Below are 16,134 nucleotides of genomic sequence, written 5' to 3'. Positions count from 1 at the left end.
ATACACACTCGCACTTTCCTTCCTTCTTGGGAACCACCACTACATTTCCAGACACTCTGGATACTCAACTTCTCTTATGAATCCGACTTCCAACAATTTTTCCATTTCATCTTGAATAACCTTTTGCCTGTCCGGTGGAATCGTCGGACTTTTTATCGAATGGGCTTTAAGGAGGTCAATGTATTAAGCGGTGAGATGCGACAGTTGGGTGTATCCCAGTCATGTCGGAATGGGTCCAAACAAAGATATCCCGATTTTGTTGGAGTACGTTTTGAAGTTCCTATCTTTAGTTGGCTGTAAGAGGGTGCTAATGTATGTGAAGCGTTCTCCTTCCTCTGAAATTTGCACAACTTCTAGTAAGTCTGCTGCCGGAGGATCTTTGTCCGTCGGATGCTGTAATTGCTATTGGTCGGATAGGCTCACTTCTTTGGGAGAATGCTCGCGGTCGATGTTAGGTCCGGCCACGCGAGCGATTTGATAACATTGCCGAGCGGCGAGCTAGCTCCCGTAAAGGTCAACTTGCCCATCTTGGGTGATGAAGCTAACCATTTGATGGTACGTGGATGGATGGCCTTTATACTATGCAGCCACATACGCCCCAAGATGGCATTAAAGGGAGACAAATCTTCAACTACAGAAAATAGGACATTCAGAATGACTGGTCCAGCTTGAATCGACAATATAACGTCACCAAGTCATGTTGTGGAAGCACCGTTGAATCCGGACAACATTCTTCTAGGATTTTCCAGGCTGGATGGTATGAAACCCATTTGTTTGACGACTGATACTTGTAAAAGGTCTGCAGAGCTACCCGGGTCGACTAGGATCATTTTCACATCAAAGTCTCTAATCCCTAATGTCATGACGAGAGCATCTAGATGTGGCTGTAGCACTCGAGCGAGATCTATTGCAGGAAAAACGATGGTTCCATCTATGGGTGAATGCTCCCATTGGCCAATCCCGGCCGAATGGAACTTATGTGCTCCCGGATAGTGGCTGCCCGCAACAATCTCTGTCTTTTTCTTTGAGAGTTGTACTCATCATCCAAGGGCCCTCTGTGTATGTAGTTGATTATAGCTCTAATAGGAGCTGCTGGGGCATGTGGGCCATGACCATGGGAGGGTTCTCCACTTTTGGGCATCGTGCGGATATACTGTTTTAGGTGTCCCACCTTTAAGAGATCCTCCACTAGATAATGGAGACTTCTGCATGCTTCTGTGGTGTGCCCATGATCTTTATGGTACGCACATTTTTTGTTGCGATCCCTTTTTGAGGGATTTGATCTTATTAATCCTGGCCATCTGAATCCGGGTAGATCGTGAATCACAGGAAGTAGCTTCTCGTACGTCAAGGTAAGAGGCGTTCGAGTGATTGGCGGACGTCGTTCGTCCTACCCCCTGTTAGATGACCCAGGATGGTTTGAAGTCTTGAAGCTCCTGGTGGCTTCACTTCTCGCGGCCTGGCCAACGACTAGAACCTGCTGTGTAGCGGCTCGGACGTCATCTTCCAGCATGAAGTATTTGTTTGCACATCGGAATAGATCGTCCATGGATGTAGGAGGTTTCTTGGCGATGGACTCAAAGAAGGGGTCCCTAAGCATATGCTCCTTTTGAAAATTTGCAGGATGACGTCCATGCTGTAAGATTCTACTTGCAAGACAGTTTGTCCGAATTGCTTCACAAATTCTCTCAAGGTTTCATTTTCTTGCATTTTGATGTTCTGTAGGGTGCTTATGTTTTGCTTGTGCTTGGCTGAGCATAGGTACTGTCCCACGAAAACTTCGGACAGATCCCGAAAATTGTCAATAAAGTTTGTAGGAAGTTGATGAAACCATGAGAGAGCTTGGCCTTGGAGGCTTACTAGAAAAACTTTGCATAGCAGCATGTCATTCCCTATGTCGAGGGTCATGAGTTGATGATAATGCATTATGTGGTCAAAAGGATCACTAGATCCATCATATGTAGAGAATTTCGGGACGATGAACCCTCTTGGGGGCTCATATCTAATGATGCGAGAGCTGAAAGGCGTGGAAAGCATGTCATCCAGTCGCCTACTGATGGAGCCCGGAGGGGCTGTATTTAAGGGGTCTCTGCCGACCCGCGACCCCGGTTGGTGGGTGGCATGTCCCTATGAAACGGGTAAATCTGAGGGCCTAGAATGTGCCTCCGGTGATGCGGAGGTATAGGGCCTATTTTTGTTGGGTGTTTGAGGTCCCAACCGTGCACACATTGCGTCAGATATTTGAGGTTTTTCTCACGCTGCCTTTTGGATGAGACTCGAGTAGAGTCTGAACTTTCCTCTCGTCGTACACGATGAGTGGGTATTGGTGCTTCATTAAGCCATGCTCCATGCGCATCGAGGGGAGGGCTCGCATTCCTAGGGTATGGAGCTTCTTGGTTGTGATAGGGATCCCGCGTCCGCTGGCAACGCTGAGGTTCAGAAGAGGCTTGGATCCTCAAGACGTCATTTTCTTCCCTAAGCCTCCTCATTTCTTGGAGCAAGGCTTGTACCTGTCTCTCGCTTTCTTGCTGTCGTCTTTCTATGTTATTTCGCCATTCAAAGTAACCTTCGTCGCCTCTGGCGAAAAAACGATTCCTCGAAAGTGAAGCCATCTTTGCCGAAGGAAGGTTTAGGATTTACTGAAATGATCGCTTCCCACAGATGGCGCCAAATGTTGATGCCAAAATTCCACCGTGGCGATTGCAGCCACCAGCAATGGAGTTTTGATCAACGCAGAAAAAACTCATTCCTTCTTCCTGCAAAAAGATGTCCGGACAGACTGTCTGGGCACACCCTCCGAAGCTTAAGTTAGTATTTTAGGAGTTGATTAAAAGCAATTTTTGGGAGTGTTCCTCCACAATTTCTCTATTTCCACCCCCCTTTTGAGAATTACCTTCGAGCTTTTATATAAAGCAAAGGGGGTGTCCTTGTTGGGCTAGCGGGTCTCATGGTCATGATTGCAGCTCATAAGGTAGCGAAGCAATCATGACTTTTGCAACGCAAGGTGACGACTGTCAGAAGGGTGTTCAGGCGGCGTTTCTGTCACCTCAATTTATGATTCTCAGTACGTGGGATATGGCAGGCGACCTGAGAAGATTTGCGAGTGTCCCATCAAGCACGTCTTGCATTAAAGATGAGTGATAATTTAAGGGACTTAGTCAAAAGCATTGTCAGAGTTGCTTTCTTGACTCCATGCAGCAATAGATTCGGTGAATTGAGAGTATGCTCCGGGTAAGATGCGTTTGGGGAAACTGAATTGTTGGCCAAAGGTATACTCTGGGTGAAGGCGTCCATGGCTCTGGATATGGATTGGCCGGGGGAGTTGAACAGTGCCCCTATTCCACCCGGCAGTATGTGTCGGGTGAGGTGTACCTCGAAGAAGGTGAATTGTCTGTCGTTTAACATCCCCCAGGTGGAATGAGCGACGCCATGTGTCCGTAGGGGGATTATTCGTGTGGTCGGGTGAGAGGAGGCCACATGGCAGATTTGGGAGGGATCCCACACTCCTGTCTTCTCTGACATTTTTTGTAGTAATTAAATTGAAGTGAAATATAAACCCTATATTGCATTTTCAAATACAAAATTATTAATATTTTTAATATTAAAAAAGAAAATTATTGTTTGATTTTGTAAAGAATGATATTATTAGGAATATATATATTAAATTATGAGGAAAAAAAGTTACAAGATGGAAATGATCTTATGAAAGCTATACATAATAATATAAATATGAGAAAAAGATTGATATGGAAGAGTAATAATAATATAATGACAAGGTCCATGCTTAATATATATATATATATATATATATATATATATATATATATATATATATATATAGGGAGTGGGAAATATGAGATATTTTAAAACTCGATAATTGTATCTAGTTTCTATTCTTTGTAATATTCTGTTTAATACGGAAGAGTAATATTTCTCTCATTCGTCGATATAAGTATAATTAATTGAACGATGTTAAAACTAAGGATGAAAATATCGGTAATCACAAATATATCGGTACTTCAATTTTACGGGTATATCCAAAATATCAGTGGATATTTTTTCACAAATATCATTGGAGCAAAAATTATTCAAGATTCATAGGAATGCTTAGAAAAACTCCAAAAAATGATCAAATAAGTAAGAATACACATTTTAAAGCTATTTTTTAAGTGTAATTAACATAGATATAATGAAAAAGAAAAACATCAGTAAACAGAAATATATCGGTAGATTCGATACTTGAATTTAAAATATATATATATATATGAAATTTGGAAGTGTATAAAGTTAGAATTGAGTTAAGAAACATTTTATTTTATTGAATAAAAACAATTTATATGTGAATATAATACATATGACAATAATCCTTAGTACCAAAATGAAAATCAATGTGGTTTTATCATATTGTTAGATGAAGGGAGGTCATCTTGTTGAAGATAATATTTATTTTAAAATTAATTTTAATTTATAAAATATTAGATCTTCTTTATTATTATTATTTTATTTTAGCCATTTTTTAATAAATTTGTATTTTTAACACTGGAATCGGGAGGAGTTTGGGTGGGAGAGTCTAGGGTTTGTGATTTGGGGGGTTTTGGTGTTGTGGGAACTGATTGGTGTCTGGGTTGGAAGGAATCTAGGGTTTGTGATCTGGGGTTTTGGTGTGGTTGAGGTGGGGAGGGAAAGATTGTTTTTGTTGGTGGGGAATCGTGGATCGGGTGTCGTTTGATCGCCGCTTTTTCGGACCCACCACCCGATCGAGCAAGCGACCTCGTATCCCCTCTTTTTCTTCGACGATCCCAACGCCAACGCCCACACTACAATGAAAAATTAATTTTGAGGGGAGTGGAGCTACACTTTGACTGAAGCCAGCACGTTGACCTACAAAAATATCGGGAAATTTCCTGAAAAATCGGCAAAAAAATCAATATATACATTTATTTTTTAAACTAACTTTACCATTTCAATGTTCTCTTTAAACTAAAAAAACTTAAAAACTAAATATATCAAAATAATATTTATTTCCTGCCCAAGAGATTCTTTTTTCTCTTTTGTTTATTTTTTTTAATCTTGTATATACATTTTTCTTTATCTAATTCTCTTGTATTTTTAAAAGCTTAATTTAAAATACAATTAAATCTAAAAATATAAAAATTAAAAATTAATTCTCACTGCAAGTAAATCTCTTTCTTTTAATTCCTTAAAGAAAAAAAAGAGTTTAGCTATAAAATAATAATAACAATTAAAAAGAAAACATTTACCCTTCAAAATTATTTAGAGAAAATCACAATTATATAAATAAAGTATAATAAATTTATTTATGACATGCAAATTATTATAACATTATTAATCTTTAAACAATCTCAAGGAATCTTAGTAAATTGTTAGGAATTTCATGTATTCTCCACACACTCATGTGAGGTTATCCTGAACTTCATTATTGTTCGTTACAAATTATGTCAAAAGTTTTACCCTATAGTTAGTCATCTTCTCTTAAAAATTGTAAGAACATATTTTTATGTTATTATATAATATTATAAAATTGTCAAATATTTAATTTAAAAAAGAATATAATATTATAAAATGTGTTATAAATATCAACGTTAAAGATAAAATGTGCTTCCAACACTAATACTTTTATTATAATATTCAAATATGCCACAAATAGACTATATTCATAATATAATTATACTAACATTACCACATATTATCACATGACTAATTTAGATAAATTCTAGAAATGTTGATCCTTCCTAAAATCTTTCAAAACTATATTAGTAGTTTCTTATCAAAAAAAAAACTATATTACTAGAAGAGATCACTAAAATTGAGGATCAACTTATATTTAAATCTATCTTATGTTGGGATCATGAGAAAATATGATTAAATATTCATTTTACTCAAAGTTCAAAATTCTCTTAAAATGAAAGGGAAGGAAAATAGATTTCATTCCAAAGCAAACATGCAAAAGTAGTCCATATTTGAATTGCTAAATGTTGGAGTTGGGTTTGGGTGCCCAAATGAGTTGACCCTACCCAAGCTAATAAATAAGAAAATGAAAAAGTAGTTTTTAAGAGTTTTAAAACTATCCAAAAACTGTCACTATTAAATAAAAAATAAAAGTTTCTTTTTCTCTCAAAGAACTCTCTCCTTGAAAAATACCAAAGAAAGATAAATACGTTTTTTTTTTCTTCTCTTTTTTAATACAAAAGAAACATACATTCTTTTTTCTAAAGAAAAAAAAAATCATTTCTCAAAGTTTTTTCTATTTTTTAATCTAAAAACGCTCTTGTGCCATGAAAAATAATGGTTCTCGTTCTCGTATTTATAGTTTTACTCATAACTTGAGGTGAAAAAATTGGTTAGTAAAACAATCAATTGGGACTCTTGGGCATTTCAGAAGATCAAGCGAAAGCCTTAATTTTCATCACTAAGATACAACCAAATGTATGACAAACATGCAACAAGTAATGTATGTTTCATATGCTAAAGATTTTTTAGAAATGTTTTCGAACATCAAAGTTTGTTTGGGAATTTAAAATATTTTCAATTATTTTCTATATTTTAAAATATTTCTTAAAAATAAGTTTTATTCATAATGCTTTATTTTAAAGTATTATTCATATTTGCACAATCATTTTCTAAAACAACCTCAATAAACAAGTGAAAATTGTTAAAATATATTCTCATAAAATTGTTTATTTTCATAACCATTTTGAAAACAATTGATAATCCAATGTGTTTTCATGGAAGCAATTTTAGAACAAAATGAAATATTACGTTCGTCTATAGCTGCTGTTGGGATACTAGAAGGAAAACATGGAGAGAGCTGACAAGATGTTGTTTCTGAAATATGAAGATCTGAAAGAGGACACCATCCCTCACATCAAAAGCCTGGCCAACTTCTTAGGCTTTCCTTAATTTTTCTGAAGAGGAAGAGAAATAAGGGGTGATAGAGGAAATATTTATTCAAGGCAGTGTAGTTTTGAATAAAAGATTTAGAAGTGAACAAGGGCAGAAAGCGGGCTTTAGGAGTTGAGAACAGGTTTTACTTCAGGAAGGGCCAAGTGGACCGGGAGATTGGGCCAACCATCTAACCCCTTCCATGGCAAAACGAATTAAGACTCTAATGCAAGAAAAGTTGAGCAATTCTGGCTTAACCTTCAAAGTGTCTCTCCAAAAGAATCATTGATGCAGCTAAGTCATTCTGCATGTGCATTACATACCAGGGTCTCCTATACTAGCTTCAATAATGCTGTCTGTGGGTACCTTGGCAAGCCACCCGGATGAGCTCTCCGGGTGTCCTCTTACCCGACTGTCTGTGGGTACCAAAAGTATACAATGCACTTTTGATATTATACTTGAATGTGTGTACTTTGATAATTTAAAGTAACAAATTTATACTTGTAATTTTGATTAATAATGAAATTAGTGGTATCTTTTAAATAATAAAAAATTCTAATTTGATATGAATTATAACATTTGAATTATTTTTTTAATAAATATAGTTTTTTTTTTATCGTATAGTTTTAATAACTTATAAATTATAAGTTTGAATTTAAAAAAATTATTGAAATTTATAAATTATATTTCATAAATGTAAGGACCCCTCCCCCTGATGACACGTGGCACGGATTTCTATCCGGATCAGCTTCATCCGGATTTCCCCAAGAGGACATGTGGCGCGCTTCTCCTATCCAGACTCCTTCAAGGAGAAGCACACGGCACTCACAAACATCACATCCGGACGACCGCCATATCCTATCCGGATATGTTGTCCGGATAGTTGACCAAAGTAAGCAAGTCTTACTACGTCATCCCGACAGCCTGCCACAGCCCACATTCCGCCGCCTGCAGAGCGAAAGGACAGAAATGATGGCAAATCACCTCCCACTATCTATGACAACCAAGTCACCTCCCAAGATCTCTGATAGCCACCCGTAGGGTGATGATCACCCTGCCACCACCTAGAGGCATCATGACGAGGCAAAAAGTCTCCCCACCATTAAAGAGGGAGGCAGAGCTTTTGTCACTATATATATGAACCTTCACACAAGGGGGAAGGTAAGCTTGCCATACCTAGTAAAAGGCCAACTGATTAATCTCTCTAGATACATGGCTAACAAAACCATCGGAGGGTGTGTCCGGACATCCCGTCCGGACATCTTTTGCAGGTACAACTAAACCAGAACTCAATATTGGTTGAGAGCGTGCGTCCATTTGGCAGCCACAGGAATCACAAGTACGCGAGGCCTCAACATTGACACCGTCTATGGGAACTTCGCTGATTCAGTCACCAACAAAGATGGTCACACCCTCCAGAAGCCACTCATCTGCTAGGGGAGAGGAAAATAACTCTGAATGGCGCCAAGCCATTGAGAGAAGACAGTTGGCAAGCGAGCAACAACTGCAAGCTCTCCTCCAGGAGACAGTAAGATTAAGAGAAGAAAACGCGGTGTTGCGCATCCAAGTTTCATCGACGGGGCCTCCCCGTCAACAGCGTTCAAGAGGCCAGGTAGCAAACTCAAGGCCTGACCCAGAGTCAATATACCCTGGGACAGCAGGAGCAATCCCCGAAACATGTAACGTTAGGCCACATGAGCCACACACGCCCATGCACCGAGCTCCCCGTGAGGAAAGCTCGGACTTTACTCGTCTCTCGTCAAAGAGACTACGCGACAAAAGACCTCAGTTGTCAGGCGCAATGTGCGCGAGACTAGGTCCCCAGGAGCCTGGCAGGCCAAGGTCGCTAGTAGCCACAACTTGGGGAACGCACCCTGACCCTATGGTCACCCCTATGGTGTAGAACGTTCTCCCGCACCATGACCCTATTGTCACCCCTATGGTGCAAAACGTTCCCCCGCACCAAGCGGTACGACAAACTGGGAGAAGCCTCCCAAACGAGCCACCCATTATCTCCATCAGCAAAAGGCTGGACGACATGCTCTCCACGCCTTTTTGCTCTCATATTATTCATTACGAGCCCCCAAGGGGATTCCTCGTACCAAAATTTTCCACATACGACGGGTCCAGCGACCCCTTCAACCATATCATGCATTATCGACAGCTCATGACTCTCGATATAGGAAACGACCCGCTGCTATGCAAAGTATTCCCCGCCAGCCTACAAGGGCAGGCCCTCTCATGGTTTCACCGCCTACCTCCCAACTCTGTTGATAATTTAAGGGACCTGTCAGAAGCCTTCGTGGGACAATACTTATGCTCCGCTAGGCAAAAGCAGAACATCAGCACTCTGCAAAACATAAAAATGCAGGATAACGAGTCCTTGAGAGAATTCGTGAAGCGGTTTGGTCAGGCTGTGCTACAGGTAGAAGCTTACAACATGGATATTGTCCTGCAGATCTTCAAGCAAAGCATCTGTCCAGGCACCCCATTTTTCGAATCACTCGCTAAAAAGCCTCCTACGAGGATGGACGACTTGTTCCGGCGTGCAAGCAAATACTCAATGCTCGAAGATGACGTACGAGCAGCCACCCAGCAAGTCTTGGTTGCCGGACAGGCATCCAGAAGTGGTGCGGAAAGAAGTGTCAAACTTCCGGACCGGCCAAGGCCATCCGATCGAAGGCAGGAAGGGCCAAGTCGCCCGGAAATGCCGCCCCCACACCCCTTTCCATATCCTATGAGAAGCTTCTCCCCATGATCCAAGACATGTCCGATTTCAGGTGGCCTAGACCCCTCGGAACGGACCCATCCAAAAGGGATCATAGTAAAAAGTGTGCTTTCCATAAAAACCATGGTCACACAACAGAGGCATGTAGGAGCCTCCATTATTTGGTCGAAAGGCTCATAAAGGCGGGACATTTGCGGCAATACCTCCGCTCAGATGCCGGAGGTAGAGACGCTTCCCGAAATCACCACTCTAGAGCCCCCACAGCTCCAACCGCCCCCAAAGCCATTATAAACTATATCAATGGAGGCCCATCGGACGAGGAGCACGACTCCAAACGAAAAAAATAGAGATTGTTGCGGGAAGCATTAGTGCGTGAGCGTATCAATTCCATCCGGCTAGGGATAACTGGCGGAGACCCTCGCCTCATAGATGGGACAATCACTTTCCCACCAGTAGACCCCACACGAATATTGCAGCCGCACCGCAACGCCCTCATTCTGTCCCTAGAAATAGGAGACTTTGACGTAAGACGCATCCTAGTTGACCCGGGCAGCTCGGCCGATCTCGTACAAGCATCGGTCATTAGCCACATGGGGCGCAGTCTCACAGGCCTCGAAAACCCTGGGCGAATCTTGTCCGGATTCAACGGGGCATCAACTACTTCCTTGGGAGATATTGTACTACCGGTCCAAGCTAGCCCAGTCACTCTCAACGTACAATTTTTGGTGGTACAAGATTTATCACCCTTCAATGTCATCTTAGGGCGCACATGGCTGCACTACATGAAAGCCATCCCCTCTACGTATCATCAAATGGTAAGCTTTCTTACCAAGGATGGGCAAATCGATCTATATGGCAGCCAGTTAGCCGCTCGCCAGTGCTACCAGATAGCACGAGAAGCAGGGACCAGCCAGGAGGATAAACCCCTCCCTGAGTCCACCCATGCACTTGACCAATAGCAATCACTGTGTCCGGCGGACAAAGATCCCCCAGTAGCAGATCCCTTGCAGACAATCCAAATTTCGGAAAAAGGTACTCACCTTACATATATCAGTTCCCTTCTGACTCCAGAAAAAACCCGGAACATTCTAAACGCCCTCCGACAGAATCATGACGTCTTCGCGTGGGCGCATTCTGATATGAAGGGAATTCACCCCTCCATCGTCTCTCATAGGCTTAACGTCTTGCCAACAGCAAGACCCATCCGTCAGAGGGTTAGACGCTTTCACCCGGATAGGCAAAAGATTATCCGGGATGAGATTGACAAGTTGCTAGAAGTCAAATTCATCAGAGAAGTGGAGTATCCGGACTGGGTGGCAAATGTAGTGGTGGTACCCGAAAAAGAAGGCAAATGGCGAGTGTGCGTCGATTACACCAACCTCAATAATGCATGCCCAAAAGACAGTTTCCCTTTGCCACGGATAGATCAAATTGTGGATTCCACTGCTGGGCAAGGGATGCTCTCCTTATTGGACGCCTTCTCCGGATACCATCAAATCCCCATGTCCCCGGCTGACGAAGAAAAGATAGCCTTCATAATGCCACACGGTCTTTATTGTTACAAAGTCATGCCATTCGGACTCAAAAACGCTAGCGCCACTTATCAGAGACTGATGACGAAGATCTTCAAACCTCTGGTCGACCGCACACTGGAGGTGTATATTGACGATATCGTGGTTAAAAGCAAAACCCGAAAAGAACATGTCCTCCACTTACAAGAGGTCTTCCAACTCTTAAGGAAGTATGGCATGAAGCTGAATCCTTCTAAATGCGCCTTTGGCGTAAGTGCTGACAAATTCCTGGGATTTATGGTCAGCCAGAGGGGGATAGAGGTTAGCCCGGATCAAGTGAAAGCAGTCATGGAAACACCACCCCCCAGGAGCAAAAAGGAATTACAGCGCTTCACGGGCAAGCTTGTCGCGCTGGGACGCTTTATAGCCTATTTCACTGATGAACTGCGACCCTTCTTCTTGGCAATACGAAAAGCTGGAGCGAGCAGATGGACGGACAGCTGTCAGAGCGCTTTCAAAAAAAATTAAACATTGCCTCATGCAACCACCCATTCTAAGCAGCCCCCTTCCCAGAGAAAAATTGTATATGTACCTGGCTGTATCAGAGTGGGCAATTAGCGCTACTCTGTTCAGCTGCCTCTCGCCTAAGGAGCAGAAACCTATTTACTACGTCAGCAGAGTGTTGGCAAACGTAGAAACAAGATATTCAAAGGTGGAGCTAACGACCAAAGTCCTATTTATTTACACCATTAAGATGAGTGGAAAGGAGATTTTCAGTTTATCCGCTCATATTCTGTCCATTCAGTTGGTAATTGGAATTTCAGACTCCACCAAAGGAGTACAAAATGATATGTTGTTGTTGCAGGCCCTTGGACTGACCCATACGAGCATCCAGATCACCTATTTGAACCTTGTCGTTCGTTGGGGATTCCGAGGAGAGCAAAATATTGTTATTTTGTTCTGTCATTTATAACTATTGGATTGTCGCTGACGTACATTACTTAGTGTACTGCAGAAAAGAGGAGGAGACTCCGACTGGTAGAGTGGGTGGACAAAATCTCTTTTGACCTACTGAACAAGTTATTCGTGATTTCTTCTAGTGAGCGGAATCATGAGACCCTGCTGACCAAACAAAATTTGCTAAAACTGGTCCGAGATTCCGAGCCGTACTTCGTCCATTCCCTTCCTTGTTTTTTCCCTAGAGTGCTAGTGCCCGACAAACATTATGCGGTGAAAGATCTTCTTTTCTACAAAAAAGCCTAGGCAGTAGATACAAAGGCGATGGCAGACCAGCTTGCTCAAGAGAAAAGAAGCTCCAGGAGGGCAAGCTAAGACAAGCTCCGAGTGGGAAGGCCACTGCTCTCCTTGCTTCCAAGAAGAAGTCCGTCATCTGACCTGCTAAGAAGGCCTTAGACTTGTCTCCATCCTCCTCGTCCCATTCTTTACTCTCTGAAAAGGTTGGCACCAGTCAAGACTCAACCGGCTTGCCATCCGTGGAGCAACGCTTGGACAAGGAGCCTGAGCCTAAGGTGCCTTACATAAATCTTGAGCCCGAAAAAGGAGAAGAGATGGCTTTGAGACTGGTGGCCAACTTCAAGGAGAGGCAGCGCAAGCGTCTCTTCGAAACACTTCCTACTCCCCCCTTCTTGCTAAGAAGAGTCGTCTGAAGGCCCCTCATGAGGAACCAACTCCCCGTGAGAAGCCGACGTGGGACACTCCCTTGGTGCAAGTCCCTCCACTGATGTCGTTGGGTTCGGGCAAGAATTAGTTGTGATACCCTTTATCGAGGATGCTTGCCCGACAGAAGATAGGACTTTTGCAGGCACTCCGGGTGGCAATGCCAACAAGAAAGGGGCTTCGGACACTCCTTCAAGCTGGGAAGACATAGCAGCACTTTTGAAGAGGGTTCCTTACTTTATTGCGCCCAAGCCCCCAACATCAGGTGTGGAAGAATTCTTTCCATTCTCCCATCATCATTTTGTCGACTTACGTGGCGACCCTTGCATGGTTGGCGTGGTTCGACCCTCCCATGTCACTCCGGACTCCGCACAGCAGGGTACTTATTCGATGCTGAAGTACACTACTGAGGAGACGACGAAAGTGGTAGGGTTTACTCCTTCTTTTGCCCAAGTTTACTGAATTATCCAACTCTGATACCTGCTTTAATGTTGTTTCAGGGGGTGGCTGCCATTCATAGCCTGATGCGGCAACGAAGTTCACTTCTCAAACAATTGGAGGCCGTAAAGAACATGCGGGCATTTCTGACCCGACAGATGGATAACAGTTGTGGACCCCGCATTTCGGCTCAATGCGTTTCCCACTCGATGGCGAGCTCGATTTTAATTTGAAAAATGATTTTTATTGGTTAAAGATGACTTGGAGTCACCACTTATTTTTGTTTTATTTTTAAAAGGGTAAAAAAAATAAGAAAGAAAAACCCTAAGTGTGACTCCTTGTTTTGGAAAAGACGGTCTGTGAAAAACCGGATCAGGTTCGGGGGTCAGGTTACTTATCGGGAAGGTACGGTACAGACCGTAGCACCCCTTTAAGTCCCTAAAGTCGGGTCTCTACTAATAAAATGAAGCAATCATGGCAATTGATGAGGAAATCAATAAATACTCAGAGTGATCATGCACACGTGAGAATCTAAACATGCATACCGAAAATGACCAGAGCGGATGCGGATGCGTACCTGGGTAGTGATCCATGAAGCGCTATCAAGAAGTGAGGTTAGTGCACAATTAAGAAATAATTTCGAGCATGTCATAGAGCAGAATAACATCAATCATGCATGTCAATTAAATCAATCAATCAATTATAAAATCACTTATGTGGGGCCCCCACCAAAGCCCATTTATTTTGCATGAATTAATATCGCAGATTCCATTATTCTAGAATTATGAAAAGTTCATTCATGCTTATTAAAATCAATAGGAGCAGAAGATTGTTTGAAAACCAGAGTGAAATTAAAACTATTTGAAAGAAAATTGGATCTTTGAAATTTATTTGAAAAATTGGAGTCCCGAAGATTACTTGAAAATCGAAGTCTTGAAAATTAAATTTAAGAATTAGAATTTTGGATATTAAATTTACAAGAAATTTGATTGTGGATATTCAATTTAAAAAAAGAAAAAAAAAATGAAATTTTGGAAATTAAATTCAAAAGAAATTGGATTTTGGAAATTAAATTTGAAATAAATGAAATTTTGGAAATTAAATTGAAGAATTTGAATTTTGAAAATTAAATTTGAAGGAAATCGAAATTCTGGAAATTAAATTTGAAAAAGATTAGAGTTTTAAAAAATTAAATTTAGTTTGGAGCTTTGAAAAGATTAAATCAAACCTGGAGTTTTGAGAAATTATCTTAACATTAAAATTTTGGAAATGAAATTTTTAGGCATCGAAAGTTAAAGAAAAAAAATAAGAAAACAATAAAACAAAAGCCATATGGTCTTAGAATGGCCCAAAATGGCCCAACGTGTACAAACACACCTTTAATTAATCAAACAAGTAGAAAAAGGTGTACAGGATCAATGAATGAATAAACAAATAAAAAAAGTGTACATGCACATCCTTTAATGAATAAACAAATAAAAGAATGCACCACAAAATGCTAATCTTGCAGGCTTCACCATGCTGTCCAATATAGAGATTCCAACCAAAACGAAAACGGCACAATCTCCCATGCTACATACACTGAAGGTCAACTTTAGAGGGCGCCCTCTGCTCATTTCCTCTGTCCCCTTCCCCAGAAAAATCTCTCCTCTGTCCTCAACTCTCTAAGGCTCCTCTCCTAGTTGGCCGACCACCAGAAAAAAACGCAGCGAAAGCACTCCCCGGCAAAATCAAAAGAATAAATACTAGGGCATGAACTAGAGTGAAAATTGAGGGTAGAACAAACAGGTGAGCATCCAACACATGAATGTATAGGATCTCATATCAGGTGATGTTCATGGGCTCAAAACAGGTGGGATGAGGGAGAAAATTAAATCAATTCATACCAATCCATGTACGTGATAACCTCAAATAGAATGAGATATTGGTAGGGCAAACATATCCAAACAGCAAATGAAACAATCAATGAGCATGTGAACAAGCTAGAGATTAACAAAACTTACACCTGACTCCAACAATCCATCACCGGACAGACAAGCGGGACCCCAAGTAGCAAGAGAAGAAAAATGAAAGATCAATGATAATGAAGATGAACAAGAGGTACACAATAAACTTACCTGAGAGTTCTTTCACAGTTCTTGCCTGACCCGCGAATCCCCCTTTTCCAGCTAAATGAACACTCCCCCCCCCCCCCCCCAAGCTGCCTGGTTTCTTCCCCTTGCCAGCCAATATCCACCCCCCCAGATCCGGAAAGCTAGCACCTGCTCTCCTGTTCCTTGCTCAGCATCTGTGGAGTCCCAACCACCACCATGGCTCTAGCCACCTGCTCTGCTACGCGTCTCCAGCAGCTCCCTTTCAAGAAGCTGGTCCCCCCTCTGTTTCAAAAAAGAAAATGCCCCCCGAAAAGAGAAAACTCTCATCCCGGACCCCCACCATAAAAGGGGTCTACAACAGTGCAGAACTCCACGCCTAGATTTTGTGGGTGGAGAGCAAGCTAAAAGGTGTTCGAAAAGCCGTCGCAGGCACGAAGAAGCTGTTGAGAAAGTTGGAGAAGGGGATGCAGACGGCAAAGGTCGAGACTCGTCAGATGGAAGAAGAAAAGGAGGTTACGGAGGTCAAGTGCAAGGATGCTGAACGGGAGAGAGACCAACTGAAGAAGTTGGATGAACTTCGGGCAGCATTCGAGGCTTACAAAAAAGAGCTTGAAGAGGTCCGAATCGGGTTCGTTGCTGAGAAGAAGATGTTGACTGGGGATTTCCAGAAGCAGGTAGACGAGATGTTCTTTTATGGCTACCAGTGCTGCATGAGGAAGAATGGCATCACGATATCCCCAGTTATCCTTCCGACGACGAAGAAGATGCAACAGTTAGTGGCCCC

The 16,134-nt window shown here is 41.9% G+C and overlaps 2 protein-coding genes and 1 pseudogene across 2 annotated transcripts; 2 read left to right on the top strand and 1 right to left on the bottom strand.

Moving 5' to 3' along the window:
* Positions 1-931: 931 nt before the first annotated feature.
* LOC117928230 lies at positions 932-1,549 on the bottom strand. The gene is made up of 2 exons (XM_034848146.1): positions 1,395-1,549; positions 932-1,301 (listed from the first exon to the last, which is right to left on the bottom strand). Exons 1-2 carry the CDS (start codon positions 1,547-1,549, stop codon positions 932-934), a joined length of 525 nt encoding a protein of 174 aa, XP_034704037.1.
* Positions 1,550-8,842: 7,293 nt separating this feature from the next.
* LOC117928229 lies at positions 8,843-9,661 on the top strand. The gene has a single exon (XM_034848145.1). The coding sequence runs from the start codon at positions 8,843-8,845 to the stop codon at positions 9,659-9,661; it is 819 nt and encodes a 272-aa protein (XP_034704036.1).
* On the top strand, positions 9,658-10,590 carry LOC117928228 (annotated as a pseudogene).
* The last annotated feature ends 5,544 nt before the right edge of the window (positions 10,591-16,134 follow it).

The sequence above is a fragment of the Vitis riparia genome, chromosome 13 (genome assembly GCF_004353265.1).
Source record: "Vitis riparia cultivar Riparia Gloire de Montpellier isolate 1030 chromosome 13, EGFV_Vit.rip_1.0, whole genome shotgun sequence".
Lineage (NCBI taxonomy): Eukaryota > Viridiplantae > Streptophyta > Magnoliopsida > Vitales > Vitaceae > Vitis > Vitis riparia.
The sequence above is the reverse complement of the archived record's forward strand: the minus strand, read 5'-3'. Positions and strand labels throughout refer to the sequence as shown.

Excerpts from the sequence above, each read along its gene's own strand:
- LOC117928230 (XM_034848146.1), bottom strand. The coding sequence starts at position 1,549 with ATGGACGATCTATTCCGATGTGCAAACAAATACTTCATGCTGGAAGAT. Across the intron at positions 1,302-1,394 it reads CCTGGGTCATCTAACAGGGG|ATGGCCAGGATTAATAAGAT; the intron begins GTAGGACGAACG and ends ACCCGGATTCAG.
- LOC117928229 (XM_034848145.1), top strand. The coding sequence starts at position 8,843 with ATGGTGCAAAACGTTCCCCCGCACCAAGCGGTACGACAAACTGGGAGA.